Source organism: Podarcis muralis, chromosome 1 (genome assembly GCF_964188315.1).
Source record: "Podarcis muralis chromosome 1, rPodMur119.hap1.1, whole genome shotgun sequence".
NCBI lineage: Eukaryota > Metazoa > Chordata > Lepidosauria > Squamata > Lacertidae > Podarcis > Podarcis muralis.
Genome location: NC_135655.1, coordinates 29,805,529 through 29,826,912, shown reverse-complemented (window position 1 = coordinate 29,826,912; position 21,384 = coordinate 29,805,529). Strand labels below are relative to the sequence as shown.

Genomic DNA, 21,384 nt, shown 5'->3' with positions numbered 1-21,384 from the left:
TGCAGGAGGCTGGATAAGATTGCCCCCAGGAGCCCTTCCAACTCTGTATCAAAAACAGTTTAAAACAACTTGAAATCACAAAAATAAGGTGAGTCCTGAAAATATACACCTCAAGTGTCAAAAGGCAGGCTGAAGAGTTGCATCTTCCACATCCTCCGGAAGCTGTATGATGAAGGTGTTGGACACACCTCTGTGGGAACCGAGCTCTGCAGTTTAGGGGCTGCCACAGAAAGTGCCCTATTCCAAGCTGCCGCTACCCCAAGCCTCTGAGAGCAGAGGAACTCCCAAGAGGGCCCCCTCTGCCAATCTCGGCACCCAAGGGTCTGTAGCAAAGGAGCCTGTCTTTCAGCTGTTTGGCCAGTGCATCCCTAGTCAAACTAAGAAATAGTATTTTTTTAGCCTCTGATAACCTCACTCCCACCCAGGACAAGTCCCCACCTCTCTGGTAATGAGGAAGGATACCTGCTGCTGCTGCTGTTGTAGGCAGCCATCTGCCTTGACAAACTCCTGCTCCGGTTACTATGGAAATGGGAGCTCCCACAAAGCTAGCTTCCTCCTGCCAGGATTCTTATGCTTAGTATAAAACCACAGGGATGGTAAATTCCCCCCCACTTTCAGAGGAACTCTTGCGGTTCTAGTCACCTGGCCCTGACCCAGGAGAGCTTCCAGTCATCCACCCACACCTGCAACCTTCTCAATGATGGCAAAAAGGGTGATGAGGCCACTTACACATGACTAGAAAGGGGCACGTGCTAATTTATATGTAAAGATGCAGATTCAGAAATACCGTAATTACAACAAGTGAAATGCAATACAACTGACTGCAGTGGGGAGTGACTGTGACCCCGTGATCGGTGTGCCTTTTTGGTCTTTCCAGAGGAGAGAATAGCTCATATAAGAAACCCTCCAGGATAAAACACAAAGAACCATATAGTCCAACATCTTGTTCTTACCATGACTGAGTGCATGAGTTTCTTAAGCAGGACATTCTCCCCACTCATGTTCCCCAACAACTAGTATTCAGAAGCATATTGTTTCCAATATTGAAGGTTGTACACAGCCATGGTGAGTAGCTGTTGGTAACCTGAATGAATTTGTCTAATCATGTTTCAAACCTAAGCAGGTTGGTTGCTATCACTACATCTTGTGATAGTGGATTCTGTGCTGTGTGGTGAACTTCCTTTTTTTCTGTCCTTAATCTCCCAGCGTTTTAGTTTCATCGGATGAAGTACTAAGAAGCAGAAAACCTTCCCTTTCTCCACCCCAAACATAATACACACGCTTCACCCCAATTCACCTTTCTTCTAAACTGAAAAGTCCCAAACATTACAACCTTTAGTCATAGGGGACTTGCTTCATCAGCCCCTTATCGTTTGAGCTCCCAATTTCTGCATCTTTTGCAGCTCTGCAAGGCAACCAGAGCTATTTCATATTGGTTCGACCACAGAATTTGTATAGCGGCTTTATGTATAGCATAAAACTTGCATAGCAGTCTTTCCAGACTGTTCCCAAGCCAGAATTCACCTTATTCACAGCTGCCGCACACAGGACTGACATGTCTAAGAGAGTGTTGAGATTATACTCCTCTCACGCTGCTACTTTCCCAAGTAAGTGAAATATAACAATTTTTGCTTTGCAGGAGACCCACAACACCCCAAACAGGTCTGAGATACAGCAACACCATGTTTTTTATTTCTTTTGGAATGCAACAAAATATGGCACACAAAACGTGAAGAGAGCTGTGAAAAGCTTACAAAGGGCCCAGCTTTATACCCATGGGGTTGGGGTAAGCTATCCCCTTTCTCCTTGGCATTTTATTTTCTAGGTGCAGCAAATGTTTTTGTATAGAGAACCATTCAGTTTCATAAGTCTACCCTCCCTGCCGGAGTCTGAAGCAGTGGAACCCAGAAATAGGCTTATTTCCTCCCCTGCTGCTTCAGAGAACTAGGCCTCAGTCACAATGGTTGTAAGACCAGCTTGCAGTTATATAACGTCATGGGACACACAACTGTTTAATACAAAGCTCTGCAAATAATTTCAAAAACCTTAGTTTGAGGATTCAGGTTCTCTTTTCTAGACAGCATGAAATCAGTGCATTTAAACACAGTTCTTACATTTGTGCAGGAAGAATGTGACCATGTCTGGGTCATTAATATTTGTTTTCTCAATTGCTACTTCCGTGAAGCAACTTTCTGTTTGCCTCTAGGAATTTTAAGTTTTATCCAGCTATTGGCACTCTCGCTACCACCATCATTCACAATAAGTTTAGGGTGAGGGATAACAAAGGAATCTGATCTTCCACAAACCTAGAGCTGTTTGAAAGTGTCCTCCTGAGATTGGGGTATTTGAGCAGGGAGGAAGAAGGGATAAATTATCAGAGGAACTAGAGCCTCTGCATCCTCCCCACCTGGGTTGTGAGTATACAAAATATGTCACTTTCAATACACGCCCTCCCCCCAAAAATAAAAATATTGAGAAGGTTTGATCCCACTAGGCTAGTGCTCAACACCTAGGGAAGAACTAGAATGAGAGGGGGGAAACCTAGAATTATAGGCTCCACCTACAGTTCGGCCTCTCTGCTTTCTACCCCAATGGGCACCAGCCATCCCTGCTGGCATTGCCCCTTTTGTGCAGCTCTCCGCACGTTTCAAAATAGCTGTCCCTAGGCTGCTTTGGAATTTAAATATAGAGACATGATGGAAAACTCAGAAAAAGAAATTGCTCACAAAACAGAAAAAGGCATGCACCTCCCGACAAACACTGCAACAAACTCAAACACATCTCTGAACTAAGCTTTGACACACAACGGGTTCCCCTCATACGTGAACCAAATTCACGATCACGAGTGGGCAGTTGTTGGCACTTCATATGGAAGCTCACATATCGTATATAAATCACAAGATATGACTGGGTAGGACTTGCATTTGGTCTGTTGGTCATGCGTAAAGCACAAGCAAAAAAATGGCTTCCCAGAGGCCCAGTAAATTTGCTTGTCACTAGTTCTACTGGGACAGGGAGCTCCAGCCATGGGCCTGATTAGGACTCCCAGGCCTAGACAGCTGGGCCTGCTAAACTGTTTTAGGTGAACTTTAGCTACCTTTCAGGGGCCCAGTGTCAACCACTGGTCGTTCTCTACCAATGGTGACAGCGGGACCATTCACACTGCCTAATCAGTTTGCCTAGGCCACCTATAAGATAGCAGATTAAGTGGAGGAACCACAACCCCTGTCAGTCATCAAGGAGGACTGTCCATACCAGGACAATGCACACCCCCTCTGCCTCCTCTCGATACAACCAGACCACCCCTGGCCCACCTCAAGTTTTCCTAGGGGCCTTATCTGCACCTAGATTGAAAAGCAAGGGGCGGGAAGTTTTAAATGATCATCCACCACACCAAAATTTTTCTTGTCTAGTAGGTTTCCTACTCCCACCCCCAGATGGGTTCCAAAACAACCCCAAGAACTAAGTTGCTTTCATTAAGATTTGGGCAAAGAGCAAAGGAGGATTCTGTCAAGCACCTGGAAGGCTGTACCAGAAATGCCTGAGGAGGGGAGGAATGGCAGCAAAGCAGTTGCCCAGAAATGGATTTTATTCTACAGACTCTCCTTTGGCCAGAATCCAGGATGAATTTTGGAAGCTTTCCCCAGGATAAAAGCCGCATCTGTCACTAATTTCACTACAAGATTTTATTTCCACATGCTCACAGAACTGGCAGCTGCTGCATTCCCACTGGCTTTCAAGTTCTAACTTGTGGCCAAGCATTTCAAAATCCAACCATCTAGCAGCTCAGGCATACAAACAGGAGCCTTACTGTAGAATTAACCCACTTTAAAAGGCAGGGGGAAGCTACACTGCTTGGATAATCCCAAGGAAATGCACACACTCCTGCTTAGCTTCACTGAAACAATCGCAGGCTCACAATCTCAAGGGGGGAAAGATAGTACAATCATCCTTCTGTGCTAAGAAATCTTTGTAATTACTCTTCGAAAGGCAATGGGGAAATAAAGAGAATGATAACATGCCTTTTGGAAGGAAAGCCGCTAGCTGCAGTTGGCATTTCAGCTTTTAATTCCGGCTTGGCTCTCTTTTGCCCCCTGCAAACAGATACGTGGAACTGCAACACTGAAATAGGGGAGCGTCATCACATTACCACAAGATGGGGAATGCAAGAGTAAAACGAGAAAGAGAGACAGAAATGTTGAGATTACTCTGAAATACACAGAGCTAGAAAGGCAAGCTTGCTTTCTTCTCGGAGCTGTTCCCACTCAAGCATCCTGGGTCCAGGTTTATTCCACTTTTCTGGGAACATCCCAGCCGCAGCTCATGGCTTTTACCACAATGCTGTACAGCTTGGTCCAGGCCTCACGCACATTCACATTGAAAGCGGGGCCGTGGCATTTTTCCAGCATATACAGCAAGGATTCGCCCACAGCCTGCAAATCAAACAGGAGACAGCAGAATCAGCATTCAAACAGAAGCAGCTCTTAAGGAAGGGGTAGGGGTGATTTTCTACTATCTAAAAAATGGAACTTTACTTTCAGAGTGATGGTGGAGGCACACACCCTCCAGGTTCCAGGTTCTCAATTTGGCTCTTACTGGCGCTGTCAACCATTATTTATCCCCCGTTTGCCTAACAATAGACTACCTTGCTTTTTACTTCTCTGCCTCAGAGGATCTTGCAAATTTTGTTTGGAGCTGGAGGCTGAGCTGAGTAATGGCTAATGAATTTTTCAGAAAGCTAATCCCATCCAGTCTGTAAATCTCCTCCAGGACTTACGACTATCTCAACTGCAGACGTCGTAGCTCTTATGTCACCCCAACTTTCCTTCTGCCATGCACCCCTCTCCTTCATCCACCCAGGTCTAAAACAGCTCAGAAGTCTGCTCACTAATTTTGTGACTTATTCAGACCATGTGACTCTCCCCTCTTAACTCTCTCCACTGGTTTCCCATCCACTCTGGGATCCTGAGCAAGTTTTTTGTCCTCTCAAAACCCTCCATGACCTTGTTCCTCCTCCTCAATCTGTACTGATTTCCCAACATGTCCCTTCCTGCAACACAAACCCGGGAAGCTGAGGGAAGAATTCAAAGCAAGTCAACAGTGCCACAGATACATCTCAAAACGAAAAGGCTCCTTACCGAAAAAGACTCCACCTTCACACCAACTGCCTGGTGTTTCTTACCCAGGTTGGCAAGGTATTCTTCCAGGCACTGCAAGTTCTCCAAATGAGTCACGGCTGCATCTATTACCAGCATTACCTACCAAGCAGACAGAACGACAAACAGGACAATCTGGTGTGTCCTTATGGAAGTAAAGGCACTCTAAAAGCCTTCTGCAAATGTTATAGGAGACTCTGAAAGGCTTGTTCTGGATATCTCCATAAGCCTAAGAGCTCAGGTCAAGATGAAAGGGCATGCTTGAAGAAAATCTGTATTTAAATACCATTTATATCTGTCTATTACACCAATCCTGCCATTTAGGGCCTCCAGCAAATGTTACAAAACCCTTATGCAAAAAGCAAGGAAAAACCTGGAAACCAAACCCAAATCACCTGTGTGTTGATCTCCCAGACACTTACCTCTTCTAGTAGCGTTTACACATGTTGAAAAGCTACAACAGCCAGTGTGGCCTGTCGAAACAGATTGACATGGTTGTCCATGCAGTTGTCATGCATGACTCTCAAGGGACACATCACAGTGACACATTATCCGGCAGACTGGTGCTACAAGAAACCTTACTACCCAATTTTAAATTCAACCCTCCTGGCTGCTCTGCCATTCTTCCCACCTGCATGAGTTTTGATTTTGGCAGAGGGGAAATCACAGCCATATAACTAAAGCTGATTTCCTTGGTAACAAGCCCCCTTGATATGAATGGGATTTACTTCCTAATAGGTGCGTGCCCAGGGACGCGGGTGGCGCTGTGGGTAAAAGCCTCAGCGCCTAGGGCTTGCCGATCGAAAGGTCGGCGGTTCGAATCCCCGCAGCGGAGTGCGCTCCCGTCGTTCTGTCCCAGTGCCTGCCAACCTAGCAGTTCGAAAGCACCCCTGGGTGCAAGTAGATAGATAGGGACCGCTTGCTAGCGGGAAGGTAAACGGCGTTCCGTGTGCGGCTCTGGCTCGCCAGATGCAGCTTGTCACGCTGGCCACGTGACCCGGAAGTGTCTCTGGACAGCGCTGGCCCCCGGCCTATAGAGTGAGATGGGCGCACAACCCTAGAGTCTGTCAAGACTGGCCCGTACGGGCAGGGGTACCTTTACCTTTACTAGGTGCGTGCCCATCGGTGATTTTGTAGCCAAATTCAATAGGGAAAGTCTACCACTGGCAATTAGCTATGATAGCTAAAAATGGAGCTTCCGTACCCAGAGAGAGTATAGATCTGATTACCAATTAATGGAACAAGCAAGAAGGGGTGGTTCTGCTGTGCCCTGCTTGTAAAAGTCCTTAAGGAAATCAGTTTTGGAGCAGATGAGGGTGAACTAGCTGGTGTTTAATCCAGACAAAATAGAGGCAATGGGTAGTTGAGGATTTGGTGTTAGAAGCGCTGGTGTTCTGTTTCTTTTGCACATAGTTGCACTCCTTTAAAAGTCAGCCACAGCTTGGGAGTACTCCAAGACCCAGCCTGGCAACTGGATGGTCTTGTGGCTGGAAGTACCTTTTTTCAGCATGTGGGTCAGCTGCATCCTTCCCTTGAAAAGCCAGGAGTAGCCAGCTATTCATGCCGCGGTCACTTCCAGATTGGATTACTCTAATGTGCTCCATGTGGCTCAGCCTTTGTAGATCATAAGCTTTGACTGGTCCCGAATGCAGCTGCCAGAATGTTTACAAGACCTGGCTTCAGTACAGCAACTACCAATTCATTTCTGGGCTCAATCCTAAGTGTTCGTTTTAACTTTTAAAGGCCCAGTTGACCTGTGACTAGAGTGTCTGGAGAATTCTTTCCACCCACATGCCTAACCTTTATGATCATCTACAGACCCTCCAAGTGTCCCTATTTTTCAGGGACAGTCCTGGATTTACAGAAGCTGTCTCGGTTTCTGATTTGATCCTGCTTTTCCTTTGTTGTTGTTTAGTCGTGTCCGACTCTTCGTGACCCCATGGAGCAGAGCACACCAGGCACTCCTGTCTTCCACTGCCTCCCGCAGTTTGGTCAAACTCACGCTGGTAGCTTCGAGAACACTGTCCAACCATCTCGTCCTCCGTCGTCCCCTTATCCTTGTGCCCTCCATCTTTCCCAGCATCAGTGTCTTCTCCAGGGAGTCTTCTCTTCTCATGAGATGGCCAAAGTATTGGAGCCTCAGCTTCAGGATCTGTCCTTCCAGTGAGCACTCAGGGCTGATTTCCTTAAGAATGAATAGGTTTGATCTTCTTACAGTCCATGGGACTCTCAAGAGTCTCCTCCAGCACATCCCTATTTTCATCAGAGAAATGTTGGAGGGCATGGATCTACTGAGGCTCTTGTTGGATGTCTCCTGACCTACTTGAGTCTGAAGCCTAGCAGGTGGCTCTAAGGGACAGGGCCTTTCCAGTGTTGGGATACAGACAGTTGAACACCCTGCCAAAAGAGGCTCACCTGGCCCCATGGCTGCTTGCTTTTCAACAAAGCAGCTAAGACTTTCCTTCTTCACCAGGCTTTTTAAAGATAGTGTTTTCTGAGGCTGATCTTTGACTGCTACTGGTTTCTGCACCAACATCATCCTCTTATTTGCTTGTCCAACAGACTGTTTGTTTCAACTAAATTTTAGCTCCTCTCTTCACAGTTTGTACTCTGCCACCCTATTTTGCAGAAAGGCAGGACAAAAATGCTGAAAAATAAATAAAACCTGACTAGCCATCCTTGGGGGTGGGGGAGAGCTAGACTAAACTTGTTCTCTTTTAATCTGACAATCTAAACACCCTATCAAACCACCTCATTTATTTTATTTCTATATTTGTATTTCTTTCCTGACTTTCCAGCAAAGCATTGTCCAATGCAGCTAATGAAAAGAAAATTCATCAAAAGGGGCAAAGTAAAACAAATTAAAAACATGTCATAATCAAACACCAAACACCAGGCATGCAGCAGAAAACATTTTATTAAAACCAGCCCACAGCTAGGTCAAAAGTCAGTCAGAAAAGAAAAGTTGTTTATACCCCTGTAGGGTCCCTTGTCTCAATATTTTCTTAACACTCCCTTGGAGTTAAGCTCATACTTGTCCTTCCTGCTTGCTCTGCTAAGCTAAATCTAATTTAAATGTGATTAAACTCATTCCTAATCTAATACAGTTAATAGATTTATATTAGTTTTTTAAATGCATTTTCTGCACGCAGAAAAGTAATCAGGATAGATTCATGCACACGACTTTCCACCCCAGGTAATTTTTTTACAGGTACCTCTTAGACAACAGTGGTCCTTCATGTCATACAAGTAGTTCAGATCATCAAAACACATCGGAAGCACTGTTGTTGTTGTTGTTGTTTAGTCGTTTAGTCGTCTCCGACTCTTCGTGACCCCATGGACCAGAGCACGCCAGGCACTCCTATCTTCCACTGCCTCCCGCAGTTTGGTCAGACTCATGTTTGTGGCTTCGAGAACACTGTCCAACCATCTCGTCCTCTGTCGTCCCCTTCTCCTTGTGCCCTCCATCTTTCCCAACATCAGGGTCTTTTCCAAGGACTCTTCTCTTCTCATGAGGTGGCCAAAGTATTGGAGCCTCAGCTTCATGATCTGTCCTTCCAGTGACCACTCAGGGCTGGTTTCCTTAAGAATGGATGCGTTTGATCTTCTTGCAATCCATGGGACTCTCGAGAGTCTCCTCCAGCACCATAATTCAAAAGCATTAATTCTTCGGCGATCAGCCTTCTTGATGGACCAGCTCTCACTTCCATACATCACTGCTGGGGGAACCATGGCTTTAACTATACGGACCTTTGTTGGCAAGGTGATGTCTCTGCTTTTTAAGATGCTGTCTAGGTTTGCCATAGCCTTTCTCCCAAGGAGCAGGCATCTTTTAATTTCATGACTGCTGTCACCATCTGCAGTGATCATGGAGCCCAAAAAAGTAAAATCTCTCACCGCCTCCATTTCTTCCCCTTCTATTTGCCAGGAGGTGATGGGACCAGTGGCCATGATCTTCGTTTTTTTGATGTTGAGCTTCAGACCATATTTTGCGCTCTCCTCTTTCACCCTCATTAAAAGGTTCTTTAATTCCTCCTCACTTTCTGCCATCAAGGTTGTGTCATCTGCATATCTGAGGTTGTTGATATTTCTTCCGGCGATCTTAATTCCAGTTTGGGATTCATCCAGTCCAGCCTTTCGCATGATGAATTCTGCATATAAGTTAAATAAGCAGGGGGACAATATACAGCCTTGCCGTACTCCTTTCCCAATTTTGAACCAATCAGTTGTTCCATATCCAGTTCTAACTGTAGCTTCTTGTCCCACATAGAGATTTCTCAGGAGACAGATGAGGTGATCAGGCACTCCCATTTCTTTAAGAACTTGCCATAGTTTGCTGTGGTGGACACAGTCAAAGGCTTTTGCGTAGTCAATGAAGCAGAAGTAGATGTCTTTCTGGAACTCTCTAGCTTTCTCCATAATCCAGCGCATGTTTGCAATTTGGTCTCTGGTTCCTCTGCCCCTTCGAAATCCAGCTTGACTTCTGGGAGTTCTCGGTCCACATACTGCTTAAGCCTGCCTTGTAGAATTTTAAGCATAACCTTGCTAGCATGTGAAATGAGTGCAATTGTGCGGTAGTTGGAGCATTCTTTGACACTGCCCTTCTTGGGGATTGGGATGTAGACTGATCTTCTCCAATCCTCTGGCCACTGCTGAGTTTTCCAAATTTGCTGGCATATTGAGTGTAGCACCTTAACAGCATCATCTTTTAAAATTTTAAATAGTTCAGCTGGGAAGCACTAGGCACCAATTAATATTTCCCCATTCCCTGGCAGTGTAGAATAAATAATAGCTTATTATAATTTTACTGACTTTGTGTTAAATGATACTTCTTGGTGAAGAGGATACACAAAGGGCTGTTGGGGCAGAGCAAGAGAGTTTTGAAGCTGCATTTGTTGACTACAGTTTTTACACCAAACTTCTTCCAAGCATCTCAGGAAAATGTGCAAGGTCACCTGTATACCATTTGATCCCCTGTATACCATTTGATCCCATCTGAGAGAGAACAACTGGCCCAGATTTACTCAACAAGCTCCTTTCACCCCAAGAGCTTCATGGAAGAGTAGAGATTTGAACCCAGCCCTCCCAGGCCCTAGCCAAACACGCTAAGCAGGATACTCCACTGCCACTTGCCAGCATAGCCTTTGCTATAGTTGAAGACAATTACCAGAAGGACTCCTTTACACCTCTCACCTTTCTAATGTGTTCCAGGAACTCAGGTGATGAGAGGCACTCCTGAGGAGTAGAGAACTTCCTGCAGTTGTACTGGAAAAGGGGCAAGAGGTCAGGGTCCAAATCAAAAAGCCTGAAAGACATCAACCCAACAATTATTTGGCCTCCATACAAATCGGGCAGACATCCCATCCCATCTCTCTTTCCCATCCTCCTGGAACATCTTAGCTCCTGGGGAGGCCCAAGAAAGCAAGCCAGTCACAGGACAAGGCTGATGTCAGGGGAGGAAAGGATGTATTCCTCATCTCTTGTACAGCCTCCCCTCATGCCCCCCCCCCTGCCTTCAGGGAAACAAACCAGGTACAACAGAGGACAAGGAGTGGTACTCAACTAGGTTTTATTCCAAAAGTAGACCTACTGAAATGAATAGGCTTTAGTAATATTCATTAACTCCAATAGGTATACCCAAGGCATTTTTCTTCTCTTGGTACAACTTCCCCTGTCCCTTTACAGTTGGTTTCTGGGAAAGAAAAACGGAGACCCAGCACAACTCTCAGGCACTATCTCTGTTTTCTTTTCGGTGCCTGCTGAAAATGTTCCCCTATCAACAAGCATTTCAGGTAGCAATCTTTCCCAATCTCCATCTGTATTGGACTTGTTTTAAACAAATGTCAAAATGCTTTAATTGTTTTATTACTACTTCCCAGTCACTTGAGCTCTCCCTGCGAGCACAGCCTGTCCAGGAGGGGAAGGCAATGCAAATGGGGGTCTGCCACTGACCCTTTCCCCTTGCTCATCTCATGGTGCTCTTATGCTCGGAGTGGGACTGAAGCCAGTTTCTCAACTGAGCATGTAGAAACGTCCCACTCAAATATGTGTTTAAGAAATGGGGAAGGGTCCATTCATTCCTGGTATAAACAGCAATCTCCATTTATCGTGCTGTAGCATCACACTGCTAGATCGTAGCAATAATAGGGGGTCGAAGACTGGCTGTTTTAGAGAGGCAGAGACAGAAAGACACACACAGAGAGAAAGATGTGTGAAGTGACAAAGACCTGGATAGCAGAAAAATCTGAGAACATCATAAGCATTTTGCAAGAGCACTGGAAGATCGCCAGCACCAAGCTTTTCTCTGAAAAAAAGCTGAGTTTAGCACACACCATTTACTCCACCACAGGCGCTGTAAGTTACCACCCTTGCGCAAAAGAACATAAGATGTGTTGAAAACATCCTCAGTTCTTCTCGTAGCAATGACTTGTTTTGTTGTCTGTTTCCAAACTCCCTTCGGTAGGATCTGTTCTGCCCTTCTGCGCCTCCCACCAACATACAGAGTCAAAATACCCACTAACCACAGTCTCTTAACACAACATTCAAAGGGTCTTCACCTCCAGACTGCATTGAGATTAGACTCTCCCTTCTTCATTCCCTGACACAGCCCAAAATCCACATCAGCTTTTCGTTGCCAGGTTGCATTTCACACATGCATGTCATCCCTGGTGCCCTTTCAACCCTGACTGCCTTCCTAAGCTCATCTCTCTGGTAATTCACCTCCTAGATTGACAGGAACCCTTTCCCCCCTATTTATATGGTACACATCTCTCCTGACTAATAAGGATGAACGAGAATCTGTTGCAATATCGTTCCATATACCGGCCTGAATTCTGCTCTCTGCTATTCGCTAAACAATTTTATACAGTGGTATAAAACATGTAATGGTATCTCAAAGAATGGTTTGCTCCATGCAGGAACTCAAAACTCGCAATCCTTCCAAGTCAAGGTAATGCAAGAGACTGGTGCCGTCCATCAGACAGGGGCTATAAAGCAGTTTGCAGCAAAATAAAAAAATTGCAACAAAGACTTCATAATACTACCTGTCAGCATGAGGAGAATACCGGCCTACCTCAACAACATTTACAACAATCTGTAGGGTAGGCCAGTATTCTCCACATGCTGCAGAAGGGAGGCTGAGAGTTATGAAGTAAGTAAAAGAGATGAGATTTGAACCAGAGCGTTCCTCGCTCAAACTCTTCTTAGCAGCTACGCCACGGAATGTAGACAGTCCATTTAGGCCATCATAGACAATGGTCACTGGTAGGCTTGTACTTTGTCACTTTATCTGTTTTTTAAACAATCAACAACACATCTATGCTCATTGCAGTTGTAACATCCTATTAATAACTTTGTGTCATGCACAAGGTAGCTCTGTCACTGACTCTAGATAATTATTAAATAATCTAAACAGTACCAGCCTCACTCCATATCATTTGCTTTCCTCTATGATGAAAAATGCCTGTATTCCTAACCACAGCTTTCTGGATTTTAACTAGAGGATGGTTTGAATGCATAAGAGGGTGCATTTCTGACTGTTGACTTTCCACAGAAAGGAGTGTTTGCTAAAAAGCTCTCTTAAAAACAAACACAAAGCCTATGTTTGCAATGTTCGGCTAACCACCCCCTCTACATTTTTGTTGATACTCTTAACACACTTAAAGGGGTTAGTGAAGCAAGACATCTCTTTGGAAACACCAAGCCAACTCTTCCTCCACGAGTTTTGTTGTGTTACATATTCAATAGATAAACTAGCCTTAATAACGATTTCCATCATATTGCACAATACAGTATAGAATTGTCTGGAAGGGTTCTAATTTCCTGGTTCCTGCTGAAAATACAGGTGCTACAATGACCATTTCAGCAATTGCTGGAAAAGTTTGCTGATTTTAAAATACATACCTTAGTTAACAATTTTACCTTTGAACTCTTGAAGAACCCATGTGAACACAATTCAGCCCTGCTAACCTGTCACTTTCTCATTTGTCTTCTCCTTCTGAAGCTTCCAAACTTTTAAGCACCCTCTGATAATTTCGTCTTCGTATTCATTGAGTGGGTTTTACTGCATTTGGCCCAGAGAAACAAAGTTGTGTGTTTATTAATTAATGGAGGAGTACTACGGCTATTCAGTTTCCCATAAGGCATTTTTTACTGAGAAAACAATTCATTGTGGAAAAGGCAAATGGTGACTCGACCAACACAGATCCTGCAGCCATTTGTAGTATCAGCACACACACACCCTTGGCAGAAAAGAAAGAAGCTTTGCTTCCATCCCTCACTGCCAATAGTCAGCCCCACCCCTGAAAAATTACTAAAGAATAATTTATCTTCCCGCAGGAGAAATCTCCTATAAACAGAGCAGAGAATTCCCAGAAGCTGTTTGCACACCACTTTAAAGGATACCTTACCTACATTACATTGCCCATTTTATATTACCAGCTCCACCCATCCATATTCTACATGGGGAGCTGGAGTTGACTGTGTTGGACTCACTGGCAGAGGAAGAGGAGGGGGGGGAGCACCTTGCCCCTGGCAGTGAAATACTGGTGGGGTGCCATCGTGGCTGCCCCCCTGCCCGCGCTGAGCACCATGCACGCAGGACGCATGCCAGCCCCGCCCCCACCTGCTCTCCGCCCCCCACCCTGGTGCCGGGGCATGAGGCTCTGCCACTGGTTGGACTTTGATTCTTAGAAACTAAAATCTAACAGTCCCGAAGTCAGACAAAGCAAGTGGAATTTCAATGGCCAGGCTGCCATCCACCACACACAAGCAGCAGATAAACAGTTCTGTTCTCTGTGTAGGAGAAGGGATCATAGCTCAGGGGTAGAGCATGCTGAAGGCTGGAGGTTCAATTTATTATGTCTGCAATTAAAAAGAAGAAAGGATCAGATAGGAGGTGATGTGAGAGACCTCTGCTCAAGATCCTGGACAGCCACTGCCAGCCACATGTCGACAAGTACACAAATGATCTGACCTTGTATGAAAGGCAGATCTAGGGGAGCACAACAGGTCTGGTCACACCAGGTGCAAAGCTTCTGGGACACTGCAACTATGACATCTAACAGAAGGCGAGGGGACACCGGATTTTGGCATTGCAAAGGGCACCCCTGAAATTTGAGATGCCAAGATCTGTCACTTGTATAGGGCAGCTTCCTAGGTTCCAAATCCCATTCTTCACACTATAGACTCTCCTTAGTCCATGTTGAGCAAGCCACGCTTACCTGCCTCGATTTTCCCGTCTATACAATGGAAAGTTAAAGAGTGGCTGGGAGCAGGTGGGTGAACATTGGCTGCAGAGCAGCCTCTGCACAAACTCCTCTGTGAATGGAGGAATAAAGTTTGCTGCTTCCTATAAAACCAAGCACGGCCTTCCAGAGGCTCAAAGCCTTTGTCCCATCTGCGTCTCCCAGCTCTGTACTCCTCAGCTTCAGGGTTAATGGCATGCACCCGGGCACTCAGCTGTTCTCTCGCATGCACCATTTCCTCTGCCCTGGGACTGATCCCGGAATGAATCAAGCCTCTCCCCAAGGGCCAGGCCTGGCCTTGGCTCCAGTGATTGCCATGTCACATGCAATTAGGAAGCCGCTCTGATACACTCTGCAGAGCTGAGGACTGTGGAGCTACTCCCTGATTGAGAGAAAACTCTCATCTGCCACAACGACAAGAAGATATCAGAGGGAAGACTTAGAGCTCACACAACCTTCTTCCTGTGTTCTTGGCCTGTCTTTTTAAACAGCTGGCTGGCCTTTAATCCTCATGGAGTTTCATATGAAAATCACATCAATACTTGCACCCTTCGAACCCATAGAGGTGCTATGTTGCCCAAGCTTACGCCAAAGTAAGCCTTCACAGGACTGCACAAGCTCTTTTCTCTGTCTGGACTCATCTAACGCTTCATTTTCTGAAATGAAAAAAGTCCTGCTGGAACTCAAGCCTGTCTAGGAGTCCCCTCTTTCTGTCCCAGAAGCCTTGCAGCACAAGCCTATAGGTGTCTGGGACTTACAATCAGGTAAGCTCATACAGAATTGCCACCTTAACTATTCATCACATAGTTACATGGGTTTGTTGTGACTGACTGGTGTTTATTAAAAGGCGCTCTGCACATGCTCGGTGGCACTCATTACTTTGCATATTCTAGGGATACTCCAGGGAACTGAAAGCAAATACAGTATTAGCAACAAGCTCTAGCTCAAGTCAAGTCCTGGTGTCTCGGGGAGGGGTATAAGAAAGAGAAGTTATTTAATTAACCTAATTCAGTGCTGTTTTATTTATATTAAATGTAGACTTCAGTATCCTTTCTAAATAATGTTAAATATTGTCTAGGCTTTTGTCTTCTATTTATTTTATTGTATACAGCTCATTCCCCCCATATATAGATGTATTTTTGTTTGTGGTTTAAATTTTTATTTATAGTGGGGGGTTAGAGAAGATGGAGGCCCCTCTCCCTCATTAGAAACTAACTGAAACCAGCCCTGCACTTCTGGGACAAGAAGAGCCCCAGAACAGAGGTGTATATGTGACCTGCAGGTAGTCTCTTCTCAAGCCCAGAAAGCGCTCATGTTAGGCACCGACATGGAACAGTGATATATAAATGTGTTAAAAAAAAAAAGCTAATTTAGAAAGAGAAGCACTTTACTTCACCTGTTATTACACTTTGGCTGCACAGGAAAACACTTCCATGTTGGAAGCAAGTCTGTCACCTGTGTCATATATAAATCACCTGCAAATAATCAAACGGGTCTACACTCGCATAACCAATACACACGATCTGCCCGCTTCCCCGCCACCACTTCAGACGTCCCACCCCTGTGATGTGTGAAGAGGAACCAAACCCCTGCTAGAAGGAGCTTGCTCGTTCCCGGCAGAGATTCACCACCAACAAATCTAAGCATGGAGACTCTGGGAATATGGAGCGTAAAGATCGTGGCGGAGAAGGTGGTACAAAGTTTCTCACCGGAGTCTTTCAAGCTGTGAAACCAAGTTGGGTCAAGATGGTCTGCTTTGCAAAGGACCGTCCCCACTTCAGGCGTCGTGGAGACACACCTGGCTCTTTGATTCTCCCGGGCAGATCCTCGATTCCCCCTTACAATCTTCCTCCTTTAGGGCATCTGGCCTCGCACGTGCTCCCTCCAACCAAGCCCAGCCCAGCCTGCCCCTCTCCCTTCTCCCCCTTACCTGGTAAACAAGACCAAGCCGTGCTCGATGGGGCTGCTGTTCACTTTCTCCCAGCTCTCTCGGATCAGCTTCTGGTCCGCGCTGGAAAGTCCGTCGCTCTCCATTTTCCCGGAGAGGCGCAACTGGAGGCGCAGCGCCGCTTGGAGAGCAGGAGACGCAGCCGCCGCCGCCCCCCCCCCTCCCGGACGCGCGGCGAGGCTGGCTGTGCGCTCCGAGCAACAGGTGGCGGCCCGGATCCCGCGGCGATCCCAGGCTCGATCCGCTCGCGAGGCACTTCAGATCCCCCTTGCGCTCGAGACTTGCGCTCCCATGGCGGGATCGGTTGCGCCTTGGCTCCTTACTCCTTAGGGCGCCGCGTGGTTGGCTTGAGGAAGATCCCCTCGCCTGGCCTGAAGAGGACTCCGAGTGCCCCAGGGGGATGCCATACCGTTGCTCGCAGCAGCCGCAAAGAGGGTGGGATCCTGCCTTCCTCAATCCCGGGTCTGATCTCCGAGGGCCAACTCTGGCCTCGCCTCGCCGCCTCCTCCTCGCCGCGGCAGCACCTTCCCAGCTCCCAGCAGGAAGATCAAGGCAAGAGGAGCTCTTAAAGGGGCAGCGCCCAACTCAGGCTCCCACGTTGCCAGCCTCCCACCTTTAAGTCAAAGGAATCCAGCTTTCCCCCAGCCCCCACTCTGTGGTTTTAACAAGTCCGAAACACGTAAGTGAAGCTTTCTGCATCCCTGCCAAGAGAAGGCTCGAAGTCCTTCAGGAGTCTAAAGGGCACGTTCACAAGTTCAGCTTCCACTGGTGCAAGCATCCTAGTGTTTTGATGCATGCTGCTGTTTTTGAATCAAGGCTGCAGTCCATCCATGTTTACTCACAAGTGTGTGGATAGGACAGCACTTCTCAGGCACGCATATTTCCGCACGGTGACAAACTACCCAGTATGTTGTGACCAATAAACTTTTATCTCTCTCCTCCCGTCAAAAAGGTCTTGAAATATTGCAGAAATATCTCCTTCCAATATTTTGGACAGAAAGATTTTGATATGCAAGTTGAAGAACTCCACATGAAAAAGATGTCATCAAAACCTTGAACACTGATCACACTTCAAAGCTGAACCTGAGCCCCCAAAATCAAATTATTCTATGGATGTATGTAACCACAGCTGCCCGAATTCTGGTAGCACAAAAGTGGAGGACAACGTACCATCTTGAGAAGGATGGCGCCTTAAAATATTAGAATATATAGAACTTGCCAGCATGACAAATAGATTAAGAAATAAATATGATAATTTAAAAGAGGACTGGATATTAAATATAGATTATATGGGAAAATATTACAACACGAAAATAACTGGCTGGAAAAAACAGGCTGACAAAAAGTACGCAGCAGTAGAGGTTACAACGTGGGATAATATAATGAAAACAACTGAGTAGAGTCAGAAAACACAGTTGAAAAGATAGCTGTTAAGAAACCAAGCAAAGAGTAGAAGGGGAGTAAAAGTGAAGGTTTATGAGAGTCAAATAAATTGGAGGAATACTGTTGCTACCCAGCAACCAGTATTGCCTCAGCACCTCTGAACACTAAAGCTTTTTTTAAAAAATAATAATTCCCCTTCCAATGGCTAAAGAAAATCTTTTTGTCCCCGTAATCCATACATAATTATAAGGTGCTTGAGCAACAGGTCTTGCTACAAGCTTCTGGGAAATGAATGTGTGAGGAACAGCCTTTGCCAGCTTAGTTCCTTCAGCTGTTTCAGACCAAAGTCCCATCACCCTCAGTCAGCAAAATTGTAACCTGGAAAATATGGACTCTACGATCATGTGAGGCCCTTTTTTGTGTGCCTCCTTCACGAGAGGTTCGGACGGTAGCAACATGAGAACAGGCCTTTTCTGCGCTGGCTCCCCCTTTGTGGAATGCTCTCCCCAGGGAGGTTCGCCTGGCGCCCTCATTATACATCTTTAGATGCCAAGTGAAAACATTCTTCTTCAACCAGGCCTTTAACTGTGCAATATTCTACAGCTTTTTGATTATTATTTTTTTGGGGGGGAGTGTTATTGCTTTGTTTTTGTTCTATTTATTTGTGCTTTTATCTTGTATTTTTATTTTGTGAACTACTCAGATCTTCGGGTAAGGGGCAGTATATAAATTAAATAAATAAATTATTTTACAAAGGGATTTAGGCTAAACGTCAGCAAGAACCTCCATCCTGATGGTATGAGCTGTTCAATAGTAGAGCAGGCTGGCATGGAAGGTAGCAGTCTCTCCTTCGTTAGGGGTTTTTATGCAGAGGCTGGATGGCCACCTAACTGCAATGCTGTAGGCAGCAGATTTCCTGAATCAGGAGGGATGGGACTAGTTCAACTTTATGATTCTGTGCAGTGCTTTTTTTCTGGGAGGATGCAGGGGTACGCATACCACGAAACAGTTTGTGAATCTAACAGGAGAAGAAAGAAGTAAAAAAAAAAATTAGTTTCTTCTCTAGCACCGTGAATCATCAGTTCTGCTGCTACCCCAATGGCGGCATCATTTTCTGTCACGGTGTTTCCTGAGTCTCAGACAGAAGCGAGCGTTTAATGTGTGAAGTAGGAATTGGAATCTAGCACAGTGATAGGTCAGTTTTGTTGTTACCATCTCCAGTGGCGGCTTCATTTCCTTTCCCGGTGATTTTCTTGAGTCAAAATGAGACTACCCCTAAACATTTTTTTTCGGGGGAAAAGCACTGATTCTATGCACTGACCTGTATATAGTGTTGCAGCATAGCCTAGCAGCAGTAGGACAAACGGCTCCAATGTTTTGGGGCTAAAGAGAACAGTTTGTGCAGCCTGAATTTAGCCATAGCCAGGGCATTGTTTCCTTCAAAGGAGAGGAATGCTGCATTGGAAAAATGGGGAAACACAACGAAGGTGATTCGGAATACATTATGCATCTTATCTACTTTCCAGTTGGTTTACAGAAACCAGGGGTATAAAACAAATAGTACCATCTCATGCTAGGCAGGAGTTCTCTTTGCTGTTGGCTAAAGAATTCTTTTTAAAAAAAATAAAATAATTGCAAGTAGCTCTAACTGGAGAAAAATGCAACACATAAGTGAAGTGCCTAGCAACAGAACAAAGGCTTGAAACCAGTTCGCCCAGTACCCAGACTGCTTTTCCAAAGTATTAGACAATGCTTTTTTCAGTGTTGTCCACTCCCTCCAATATTTTCAACATAACATTTAAAGCTAAAGTGTCCTCAGGCTGCCGATCACTGTTAGCCAGCCTCTTACAGCTAATCCTCTGGATGCACAAACAGGACTTCAAACCTTCAAATTACTTAGCCTTGAGTACTACTGAATCGATCGCAAGAATGCCAGGCAAGCCACATGATCCAAACTGTTGTCCATTTAGGGTTCAAGGCAAATAAATAATGCACCATATTTTTTGCTCTATAAGACGCACCAGACTATAAGACGCACCTAGTTTTTGGAGGAGGAAAACAAGAAAAAAATTATTCTGAATCTCAGAAGCCAGAACAACAAGAGGGATCGCTGCGCAGTGAAAGCAGCAATCCCTCTTGCTGTTCTGGCTTCTGGGATAGCTGCGCAGCCTGCCTTCGCTCCATAAGACGCATACACATTTCCCCTTACTTTTTAGGAGGGAAAAGGTGAGTCTTATAGAGCAGAAAATACGGTATTTTGTGTAGTACTTCTGAACAAAGTAAATCTTTTTTAAAATGCTTTTGCTGCTGGAATGAGAATAGAAAAGCCCCCTCCTTTTGTGCAACCCCCTCCTTGCACACAGATCATCCCCAATATAACCTCTTGCATCTTCCTTCTTCCACACATTGCAACTACCAGGCACCTTCCACCCAATTAGGAAGCCACCATCTCCAATCCTGCAGCCCATTCTGTACCCTTCCATTCATCTTTACCCCGATTCACTTTCTGCCTTTTCTCTTTTTTGCACCCCCCCCTTCTTTGGACCCACGTTCACCTTTCCCTTCCCCTCCCCCTTCCTTTTTTGAGATTCCCCTTTGCACACAGACCAGTCACATTTCTGCGCCTCCTTTCCTCTCCTGTTCTGCAGTCCCCTTTGCACACCCACCCACTCCATGACAATAGATGTTTAAGATGAACAGACTCTTCAGTGCAAGCCTGTCAGTTGGCTTGTTCAGTGACAGTAAAGTTCAGTTGATGGATGTTGTACATATGTGGGTGGTGGTCTGCTTGTTCATAAAATATCCACTCTAAATTACAACACTGAATCTAGAACTTCATATTGAAGTAAACACCAGGAGTGAAATGCATTGTGTGAGGGTACTATGGAACATTTGAGGTTCTGCATCCTTCATCTCTCTCATATGAGGGAGCTGAAAAATAATAATGATGATGATTACTATTATTTTATTATTTATACCTACCCATGGGACGCGGGTGGAGCTGTGGGGACTCGGGTGGCGCTGTGGTCTAAACCTCAGAGCCTAGGGCTTGTCGATCAGAAGGTCGGTGGTTTGAATCCCCACGACAGGATGAGCTCCCATTGCTCAGTCCCAGCTCCTGCCAACCTAGCAGTTCGAAAGCACATCAAAGTGCAAGTAGATAAATAGGTACCTCTCCGGTGGGAAGGTAAATGGCTTTTCCATGCACTGCTCTGGTTCGCCAGAAGTGACTTAGTCATGCTGGCCACATGACCCGGAAGCTGTACGCCGGCTCCCTCGGCCAGTAAAGCGAGATGAGCACCGCAACCCCAGAGTCATCCGCGACTGGACCTAATGATCAGGGGTCCCTTTACCCACCCATCTGGAATGGAAGCAGGAGAAATTTGAGTACAGCAAGGAGCAGGGGGCACAGACACATTCCCCTTTATTTCGCCCAATGCCCCTCTTGCTCCTTCACGGCAGTGCAAATGCCCCCTTCAACACCACCAACTTCCACCTGCCTCCACCCCAATTCCACACCATCTCCAGATTCCCCCCACCCCCATTCCTAGAGTCCTAAAAGTGTCCTACCCAGCAGCGGAGCATATGCCTGTGCTGCCCAGGGTGGGCATACTCCTGAGGGGCGTGGGGGCACTCCCGAGGGGGGCAGCGC

General features: G+C 45.8%; 1 protein-coding gene across 1 annotated transcript; it reads right to left on the bottom strand.

Annotated features, from left to right (window-relative positions):
- Positions 1 to 1,670: 1,670 nt before the first annotated feature.
- On the bottom strand, positions 1,671 to 17,031 carry NGB (neuroglobin). The gene is made up of 4 exons (XM_028718848.2): positions 16,332 to 17,031; positions 10,350 to 10,461; positions 5,139 to 5,258; positions 1,671 to 4,433 (listed from the first exon to the last, which is right to left on the bottom strand). Exons 1-4 carry the CDS (start codon positions 16,433 to 16,435, stop codon positions 4,287 to 4,289), a joined length of 483 nt encoding a protein of 160 aa, XP_028574681.1. The 5' UTR covers positions 16,436 to 17,031; the 3' UTR covers positions 1,671 to 4,286.
- Between the last annotated feature and the right edge of the window lie 4,353 nt (positions 17,032 to 21,384).